This window comes from Pollachius pollachius, assembly GCF_949987615.1.
Source record: "Pollachius pollachius genome assembly, chromosome: 2".
Taxonomy (NCBI): Eukaryota; Metazoa; Chordata; class Actinopteri; order Gadiformes; family Gadidae; genus Pollachius; species Pollachius pollachius.
The window spans coordinates 20,833,512-20,844,035 of NC_136935.1; the positions used below are offsets into that span (position 1 = coordinate 20,833,512).

General features: G+C 48.3%; 1 protein-coding gene across 1 annotated transcript; it reads right to left on the reverse strand.

The window, feature by feature from the left end:
• Positions 1–265: 265 nt before the first annotated feature.
• On the reverse strand, positions 266–10,150 carry abcg8 (ATP-binding cassette, sub-family G (WHITE), member 8; the record flags this gene model as incomplete). The annotated part of the gene is made up of 13 exons (XM_079728738.1): positions 266–403; positions 608–735; positions 1,395–1,662; positions 2,549–2,625; positions 3,260–3,459; positions 3,693–3,794; positions 4,209–4,353; positions 4,975–5,244; positions 5,651–5,783; positions 6,790–7,028; positions 7,905–8,052; positions 8,529–8,627; positions 10,121–10,150. The coding sequence occupies 13 exons, from the start codon at positions 10,148–10,150 to the stop codon at positions 266–268; spliced, it is 1,977 nt and encodes a 658-aa protein (XP_079584864.1).
• Between the last annotated feature and the right edge of the window lie 374 nt (positions 10,151–10,524).

Genomic DNA, 10,524 nt, shown 5'->3' on the forward strand with positions numbered 1-10,524 from the left:
ATTTGAACTTGAAATGCATTGCAAGAGTGCGAAATAAGTTGAATGAGTTTCATTAATTGACAATAACCAAAAAAGATACAGATAAGTGTAGTTCAAAAGAAAATTACACACATTTTGGTCTATCCGAAAGAAAAAAAAAAGATAAAATTGTCCTACGCATCAAAATCGAGTTTTGTTTCTGACATTGTTTCCTTATTAAATTAATAAAATAAAATGAATAAGTGCAATGTTGAACCAGACTAGTGACATGCTGTTTGTTGATCCTTCACCAGTCCTGCGTTGACTTCTGCTTGATGAATCTGAGTGACAGGTAGTAGAGGAGGATGAAGGCCAGACAGACGGCCAGCAGCACCAGGTAGCAGGCGTACAGGGGGTACTGGTTCATGTTCATGGCCTCCACCACCTGATCATCAGTCACAAGCACCTTTCTTTTGTAAGGATTTTGTATTTTCACACATTGTATTCTCGTTCTATTACATTTTATCCTCATTTACCTTTTTAAGCATCATTAAATAGTTAAGAAGATATGAACTGATTAGGCTGGTACTAAGTGTTAACCCTGACTAGTGCTGTAAGGTAACCGGTGTTGGCCTGCGGTCCCACTCACGTAAATGCCGTCGATGTTGAGGGAGAAGTTGCCGAGGGAGACGGGGTACATATTTCCTTCAAACTGCACCAGCAGCATGCCCTGAAAGCCCCAGCGCATGAAGGAGGCATGAGACAGCCACGAGGCCCCTGGTAACACACGCACACAGTCATGATTTGAGGTCTTCATGTACATTTTTGATTGTTTGATCAATCTTTGTGTGTGTGTTTCTTTTGGAAGGTGCTACACAAATAAGTATGTTTCTGCTGCTTTCTTCAGTCAATATTATTAATATGTCACGACTGTGTCCACACTGATTGTCCTTCTTCTGCCTGTCCTCTGTCTGCCACTCCATGGCAACCTTTGCTTGGTTACCGTAACCTATTTTGTTATCATTTTAATGTTTGTTGGTTGTTATTAGTCTTGTTGTGGGATGGAAAGCCTAGCAGTCATGCTGCATATGATGTATGTATAAACACACAGGGTAAACAAAGAGTGAGATTCTGATTCTCTTGCTCTCTCTCTTTCTCTCTCTCTTGCTCTTTTTCGCTCTCTAGCTCTCTCGCTCTCTCGCTCTCCCTCTCTTTCTCTCTCTCTCTCTCCCTAGCCCCCTTGATCTTTTCTCCCTTTTCTGTTCTCCAACTCCTGTGATCATCACCAACACAGAGTTGAAGAAGGAGAGAAGAGAAGAGAAGGAGGTGGAAGACGGTAGGAGGAAGAGGATGCGGAGGAGACGCTTAGTGGGAGGAAGAGGAGGAGGAGGAGACGCTGAGTGAGAGTGAGAAGACCTCTGCCCCCCACCCCTTACCGAGCCACATGTTCTCCAGGTTGATGACGAAGCCCCCGGTGAGGTAGAAGATGGTGAAGAAGGCGTTGCCCATGAAGGCGGAGGTCTGCAGGGTGGGCAGCGCCGCGGCCACGAACAGCGCCATGCAGCGGCTGCAGTACACCATGAGCCACACTAGCAGGAAGCTGAGCAGGAAGCGGTCGGGGGCCGCGTTGAGCCCGGCCAGCCAGTAGATGGGCAGGCCGTAGACCAGCGTGAAGGCACAGTGCTCCGGGAGCTCGCCCAGCACCTGGAGGGAGGCAGACGTTATGAGGACCATACAGTGACACAACGACAGAGATTAAAACAAGGGACACCGGCTTCATAGGAGCATACAGAGACACAACAATATAGATTAAAACTATAGAGACCCAGGCTTCATTAGGACAACACAGAGACAGAACTATAGAGTTTAAACAGTTAAAACAAGGGACACAGGCTTCATTAGGACAATACAGAGACTAAACTATAGAAATGAAAGTGATCATAGAATGTATAAATACAAAAAAAAATCAATAAACTAAAGAAACTCCATAGCAAACTGCAGTTCACTATCCTGGACTGAACACAGCAGCCTCCATAGCAACAGGTCGGTATGGAGAGAGAAAGATAGGCTTTCAAATGAATGACAAATTTATGTCAACGGCTGATTTTCATTGTGCGGGCCTGAGATCAGATACAGATCACATCTAGATCTAGAGCCACATTCAAACAATGCCAGTATCTGATCTGCAAATACCAGATGTGATCTTTTAGAATGTTTACACTGCTTAGAAGCTGCCTACTGTAAACGTATGCATTTAAACAGCCGTGTAATATTTGAAGCAAAACAGACCGATTGGGATGGAGGTCAGTTGCATTGGTTATGAGTTGTCCATCTAGCGGATCAATACTGCCCCCTGGTGGACAGACCTGGATGTTTTTTTTTTACCACCGGCTGGTGTTTTACCACTAGTATGTGTTTAACAACTAGATGGTGTTTTACCACTAGTTTGTGTCTTACCACTAGTTTGTGACTTGTTAGTGTCTTACCACTAGTTTGTGTCTTTCCACTAGTTAGTGTCTTTAAATAGTTTGTGTCTTACCACTAGTTAGTGTCTTTAAATAGTTTGTGTCTTACCACTAGGTGATCTTACCTTGGCGAAGAAGTAAGAGGTGACAGAGTACAGCCCGTCCTCTAACTCATGATAAAGCATGGCTCTCTCTGTGTGACCTGAGTGAAAATAGACATGATGGGTAAGGTAAAACAAATGAATAAAAATGATTAATAGTAAAAGTCAATCATAAAAGTTATTGATTTACAGCCGGATAAGATTTGTTAGCCTGTGACATTGGAGCCGATTTCTTTATGACTTTGATTTGGAAACTTGACCTTGAACTCAGAACGAGTTTCATGCTGTTGGCTGGACTTCAGTGGACTCTGATTATGGCTCCACATGACTGATCAAAATATCAGGGCCAATGTTCAAATGATCTCATCTTTCATCTGATCACTGCCATCTATCACCTCTATTCCCAACACCCCCTCTAACCCACTATTACCATGTGTCTGTCAGAAAGCTAACATGTCTAACATGTCACACGTCGTCTTGGGTGCCGGCTTCATATCTGATTTCCCAAAACACGTATAAAGGCCAGGTGAAAAGGGGGTCTTATACGTGAATTGTGAGATTAGATCCTCTTCTTTTATTCCATGGCCATCAATGCTTCTTGCTAAATGCTTCTCTATTCTCTTTTCATTTGGGGATTCCAAGCCTGACAGCTTCCTTCTAGCCTAAACATACACTATGATTTAATGGTGGTCTCCCATTGGTGGGCTCTAGGTCCCAGTGTTCCTATTGGCTCACATTTGGCTATGACGTCCAGCACCACAGCGAATGGGGTGAGAGCTCCGATCATGTAGAGGAGGGCCACGGTGTCCTGGATGGACAGGCGCTCTGGCCCCAACCCATAGTAGAGACAACCAACCAGCAGGGACATGAGCAGGGCCTCCAAGCCGTGAACCAATAGGGTGACCAGGTCTCGGAAGTCATTGTACATGTGGCGTCTGTGGATGGGAGAAAGACGGTGTTAATGCCTGTGTGCATGTGTGTGTGCGTTTGCATGTGCGTGTGTGTGTGTCTGTGACCGTGTGTGTGTGTGTGTGTGTATGTGTGCGTGTGTGTGTGTGTGTGTGTGTGGGGGGGGGGGGGGGGGGCGGTCTGTGAGTGTGCCTGTGTGGTCTTTGCGGGTGGCCTTTGTGTGCGTGTGCATGTGCGTGTGTGTGTGTGTTCAGCCTGCCTGATCAGCACAGTGAACTGATGCAGTCTGCCGGGCAGGTGGTCTCTCTGCTTGCCGACGGTGACGACCTCTGTTCCATCTCTTGCAACGACCGGCAGGGAGCTGGAGAGGAGGAGAGGACTTAAGGAGATCATAAACACATTACATTAAACAAGTGTAAATGAGGAGCGCAACAGTAACCATCTAAATAAAATCAGAGTTGTTAACCAATGGCCGCTCTGAGATCAGGATGATCTCACAAGGCCAGCTGAATGCCCTTCATCCCCCCACCTGGGGCTGGCTCCACCCCCCTAGCCCACCTGGTGCTGGCTCCAACCCCCTACCTGGGGCTGGCTCCACCCCCCTATCCCACCTGGTGCTGGCTCCACCCCCCTACCTGGGGCTGGCTCCGCCCCCCTAGCCAAACTGGTGCTGGCTCCACCCCCCTACCTGGGGCTGGCTCCACCCCCCTAGCCCACCTGGGGCTGGCTCCGCCCCCCTAGCCCACCTGGTGCTGGCTCCACCCCCCTAGCCCACCTGGTGCTGGCCGCTGCAGAAGGGCTCCACATGTAGTCCTCAGAGGCCTGGACCTTCTCTTGGAACTGCAGGGCCAGGGTCCTGGCCCGCTCCACACAGCGTGCCTCCTGGTCGGGGCTGCGGCGATCGATGCTGATCAGATCCACTACACACAACACAAACGCACACACACACACACACACACACACACACACACACACGGGAATAATATTCATGTGATGTGTCCTGTGTTTTGGAACTATGGACACTGTGGCGTCCATGTCTTTCTCTTCTCTTTGCTCACTTTCTATATTTTTCCTCGTTCCCCTCCCTCACACTGTCCTTCCTCCTTCTCTCCTCCCTCCCCTCCTCCTCCTCCCCCTCTACTATTTCCCCTCCCCCTCCCTCCTCCTCTCCTTCCTCCTCCTCTTGGCCCATCCCCTCTTCCTCCTCCCCCTCCCATTCTCTCCAGCCTCTCTCCTCCCCTCCTTCCGATCTGCCTCCTTCCCCTCTCCTCCCCTTTTTCCTCTCCCTGCCCACTCGTCCTCTCCCTCCCCCCTCCTCCCCTCCCTTCCCTACCTCCTCTCCTCTCACACCCCTCCTGTCCTCCCACTCCTCCCCTTTCTCCTCTCCCTCCCCCCTGCCCTCCCCCCCTCCTCCCCTTCCTCCTCTCCCTCCCCTTCTTGCCCTCCCCTTCCTCCTTTCCTCTCCCTCCCCTCCCTCCTCTCGTCTCCCTCCCCTCCTTGCCCTCCCCCCTTCTCCCCTCACTCCTCTCCCTCTCTCTTACCGTAGAAGTCTGATGGGTTGCAGTAGCGGGGGCAGGGGTGTCCCAGGGCGGTGAAGTAGGGTACCATGTCCCGGGCCGCCCCGCAGTACGCGGCCGAGCCCGACGACAGTAGCACCACCAGGTCGAAGAGCTGGAAGATGTCCGAGCGGGGCTGGTGGACTGACAGCAGCACCAGCCGGTTCCCCCGGGCCAGGCGGGACAAGGTGAGCACCAGGTTGTGGGCGGTGAAGCTGTCCAGGCCAGAGGTGGGCTCGTCCAGGATCAGGATGCCTGATGGGAGGGGAGAACATCACAGGGCTTCAGATCCCAGAGAGGACACTCAGGCTCAGGTTTCTTTCATTTCCACACAGCTAGGGTGGTGGCAAAGTAAAGGAGGAACACAGCAAATGTAAGAACAGTGCAAAACCAGGTTAGTAAAGGGCAGTTCAACACATGTTAAACAGGATAGTGAAGTGCATGGTGCATTTATTGCCAGTAAAGTTTGATGAGTTAAAATTGTGTTTATTTAAAGTTTGGAGGGCTAGGGGTAAAAACTCTGTCCCAGTTAGGGGTTCAGGCCAATGGGCCCCCCAGTAATCTATATCCATCGGTCATTTGGTGCTGAAGCACAACGTACTGCACAGTCGTAGAAAAACAGATCAACCTATCTCAATGGATGTTTGAATGTTTCTCTCACCAGGGTTCCACAGCAGCTGCACAGCTATGCTGACCCTCCTCCGCTCGCCCCCCGAGACCCCCCTCACGAAGCTGTTGCCCACCCTGGTGTGGGCACACTGTCGCAACCGCAGCTCGGCGATGACATCGTCAACCTTGGACAGAAGATGGCCTGAAGTGATTACACCCATATATATATTTATATTTACATACCAGTCAATTTCAAATGGGCGGGTGTGAATTCTAGAAAAGGTGACCTCACCTTACATGTGCACATCTAGACAAGGCTATGATATAAGTTTAAACCTTGGAATACTAATATATTGATAAGGCCAATGCATTTCAATGAGATTACTTTAGTAGGTCGATGTGTGATGGAAATGACTGGCATCTTAAAATCACTCGGTGTTCTCTGAACAAACAAAAGGAAAAGGGGATCTTCAGTTTCCCAGTAAATGAATAAAATAGGATCTAATATCAAATCTTTAAACAAATACTGGATTAACTTCTCTAGATTATCTACTAGATACACCCTCTTCTGAGTACTACACTGTATCCATCAAATGTTCATAATTATCGTCATGTATATTTATTATAGATGTATTCTGTCATTTGGGCTCAGAGACAAACCACCTCCTCTGTCCTCCTCCTCCTCCTCCTCCACTAGACCTCCTCTGTCCTCCTCCTCCTCCTCCTCCTCCACTAGACCTCCTCTATCCTCCTCCTCCTCCTCCTCCTCCTCCACTAGACCTCCTCTATCCTCCTCCTCCTCCTCTATCCTCCTCCTCCTCCTCTGTCCTCCTCCTCCTCCTCCTCCTCCTCCTCCTCCTCCTCCTCCTCCACTAGACCTCCTCTATCCTCCTCCTCCTCCTCCTCCTCCACTAGACCTCCTCTATCCTCCTCCTCCTCCTCTATCCTCCTCCTCCTCCTCTGTCCTCCTCCTCCTCCTCCTCCTCCTCCTCCTCCTCCACTAGACCTCCTCTATCCTCCTCCTCCTCCTCTATCCTCCTCCTCCTCCTCTATCCTCCTCCTCCTCCTCTGTCCTCCTCCTCCTCCTCCTCCTCCTCCACTAGACCTCCTCTATCCTCCTCCTCCTCCTCCTCTATCCTCCTCCTCCTCCTCCTCTGTCCTCCTCCTCCTCCTCCCCCCCGGTGTGCTTACCCTCTGGTCCCTCTGTGCCTGGCTGAAGTGCGTGGGCAGCCTGAGTCTGGCCACGAAGGCCAGCGTCTCCCTGACGGTGAGGTGGGGCAGCAGGCGGTCGTCCTGACGCACGTGGGCGATGCTCCTCCTCACCAGCTGGGGTGTGCTGGGCTTGCCGTTGATCAGCACCTGGCCGTGCCTCACCTTGCCCCCCTCGTCCCGGCACGTGATGATGTCCAGGAGAGACGTCTTGCCACACCCTGGGGGAGGGAACACACAGAGAGAAAAGAAATTGGACTATTTCCCATTTTCACATATCATTCAACTTTTCTGTATGTATGTGTGTTTGTGGATATGTGTAAGTGTGTGTTACATCATTTTCAGTGCACACTAAAACATTCTCCACTACCGTAGTAGGTTATCCCAGAATGCAGGCTCTCTTCCGTTCTTCCACCCGTTGGACCTCACCATTCCCATCTCCCATCACTTCATTTAATGCTGGATTTCTCCTTTAATCCTTAACTTGTTATTTAAATCAAACAGTTTTTGCATTTAAAGGAAACCTTTTGTGTTCTTCCATCTGAACTCTATGTTCCAATCAGCTAGGGCTTACTGGACAAATTTCTTCTTCAAGTGCTGGTTCTTGCCACTGGCAGGTTCACATTATATTCTAACACTTTGGAAAGGATCCCTTCAGAGAAGAACACTTGTCTCTTAACCTTTGCCTTGAGCTGGTCTGATGTGTCCAACCAAGTCACACTCAAGGAGAAGTCTCCTTCTTGTGTTTGTTTGTGTGTGTCTGCGTGTCAGTGTGTGTGTCAGTGTGAGTTTGTGCACCAGTGTGAGTGTGTAAGTGTCAGTGTGTGTCAGTGTGAGTTTGTGCACCATTGTGAGTGTGTAAGTGTCAGTGTGTGTGTCAGTTTGAGTTTGTGCACCAGTGTAAGTGTGTGTGCTTGTGTGTGTGTGTGTGTGTCAGTATTGAGTTTTTTCACCAGTGTGAGTGTGTGCGTGTCAGTGTGTGTGTGTCAGTGGCAGCTTGTGCCCCAGTGTGAGTGTGTGTGTGTGTGTGTGTGTGTGTGTGTGTGTGTGTGTGTGTGTGTGTGTGTGTGTGTGTGTGTGTGTTAATGTGTGGTTACCTGAGCTCCCAATGACAGCCAGCATCTGACCGCTGTGCACGCGCAGGTTGAGGTTACTGATGGCCGTCTGCTTCTCCCCCTTCTTCCCCCACGGGTTCTTGAACTCGGCCAGATGCTCGTACCACGGGATCTGTGCTGCTGTGTCTATCTGGAGACACAGATACACACGCATAAGGGGCTTATACAATGTTCACTGCTTAGCACTAGCTTTACGTTAGCCCCAGGCTAGGATAGACCAGTTCTAACTTGAGGTTCCCAGGTTACTGCTGGCCCAGGTTAGGGTTAGGGTTAGGGTTAGGGTTAGGGTTAAGTGCCCTGCTCCTCTTTCACGATGACTGTTTGGCTTGAAGTCATTTTTAGATGTTTGGAGCCTGGAACAGTCGGTGCTCACCACCAGCAAGCCCCAGGCTAACGTTGGTGCTAGTCCACAAACAATGTTGTGTGATCACTATTTCAGTCCAGCGGTACACCATCTCTTAGCCCTGGGCTCACCATCGTGTGAAAGCACCTACTGTATAAAGGTTAACAGGGAGTGGCAGAGGTGTGGGTATAAATTGAGCCCATTAGATGTGAGTTAAGGAGGGTAATCAGCCGTGGTGATAGGAGGATGTGACCTGCAGTTACCTCGTAGTGCAGGTCCTTCACCTCCAGGTAATTGCGTCCTCCACTGTAGGTGAAGTACAGACTGCTGTCCTCCTCCCTACTGGAGAACAGCTCAGTGTCCTGGAGAGAGAACGCACACGCATGCACACACGCACAAACACACACACACACACGCACACACACACTCACACAAACACCCACACACCCACACATAAACTCAATGTTTTGAAAATGTTATGCTGTTGGTTAAATGGGAAAGTCTTTAGCTGAAGAGATCTAAGTGGCAGTACTTTGCACTTTGGCTCACATCCACTGACACAGCTTAAGAATATGTACAATGTAATTTAATGTATTACATTAGATTAACATTGTGCTAACAGTGCTGATGTAGTCTAGCATTTTATTGCATATTGAACTTTTTTAATTGTGTGTGTGTGTGTGTGTGTGTGTGTGTGTGTGTGTGTGTGTGTGTCTGTGTCTGTGTGTGTGTGTCTGTGTGTGTATGCGTGTGTGTGTCTGTATGTGTGTGTGTGTGTGTGTGTGTGTGTGTGTGTGTGTGTGTGTGTGTGTGTGCGTGCGTGCATGCATGCGTGTTTGTCTGTATGCATGCGTATGTGTGTGTGTGTGTGTGTTTATAAACCAACAAAAGCCAGCTGAGTCCAGGGTCCATGTCAGATTCTGCCTCATGAAGAGTGAAAGAAAAAAAATGGCAGCAATGTACAACAAAATGTTGCTATAGAAGGAAGATGTTCAGTTCTAGGTATTGTATAATGTTGTATTAGCCCACTACAACTACCAGTTCTGATACGAGTTGGTTTGTTATAAAACCATCCCTTGTACTAGTTAGTGTTCTAAACTACCAGTCCTTGTAACTAGTTAGCGTATTATACTAGCAGTACTTTTTCTAGTTGGTGTATGCTACCAGTACTTCTAGTTAGTGTAATATACTACCAGCCCTTGTACTAGTTAGTGTATTATACTACCAGTCCTTGTACTAGTTAGTGTATTATACTACCAGCACTTGTACTAGTTTGTGTATGATACTACCAGCACTTGTACTAGTGAGTTTATATTACTACCAGCACTTGTACTAGTATGTGTATTATGTTTTATTACTAGTTGGTGTAATATTATTATAGGTCTACTACCAGAATTTCTTACTATTTGGTGTGTTATACCACCTGTACTTTTTAGGGTGATTGGGTTCAAAAGTTTTCTAAGTCTATTTTAAGTAGGGTTCATTGCAATAATTAAACCGAGTTATATGTACAATGTTTCATGTACCCCCTTTGCTTGATTTTTCATCAAAAACTCTGTGACACTGGATGTGTTTGGCCAATCGAGAAAACAAAAGTATTTATTAATTACACTTTACACCAGAGTATTTATATGCTGATGTCTGGCTGAAACTTTGAAACGTTCTCGTCAATATGCAAACTATTCCACCACAAGGTAGCGATCAATGCCGTCGGCTGTATTTCTCTATGTTGCCTTTACACATATACGAGAAGAACAGATTGTATTGTCCCAAAGGAAATTAGTCTTGGAAACATACAGTGTCCGCTGTTAAAACACAAACATATTCCCAGTGAGGGTCATGTGGACCTACTGACCCTCTGCACCGAGCCGTTGGAGGTGTCCATCTGTGCGTCCTGCTGTGGAGACGTGTGGAGTCCTCGGGTCAAAGACCTGCTGTCCCCTGCACCCTCAGGGATACACTAGCTCTAAGGTCTCACTTTAAAACACGTGTATACAAAGGAAAAATAATACAAATATGTTTATAACTTGGTCCTTCCTTTTCCATTATTCTTCAGTCCTACAGGTTGGTAGTGCGACTCCCTCCGAGCCCAAACGCTCTGCGCTCCAACGGGGACTGACGCTCTCATGGCCAGTGAGTCCCACTGCGTGTAAAGCGCAATCTCTTGATTGTTCTTCGCCAGTATCAGTATCTTCTAGGAGGATTGCTGTCAGACAGACAGGCTGTGTGACGTGACCCCTCACATTTCTGTCAGACCAG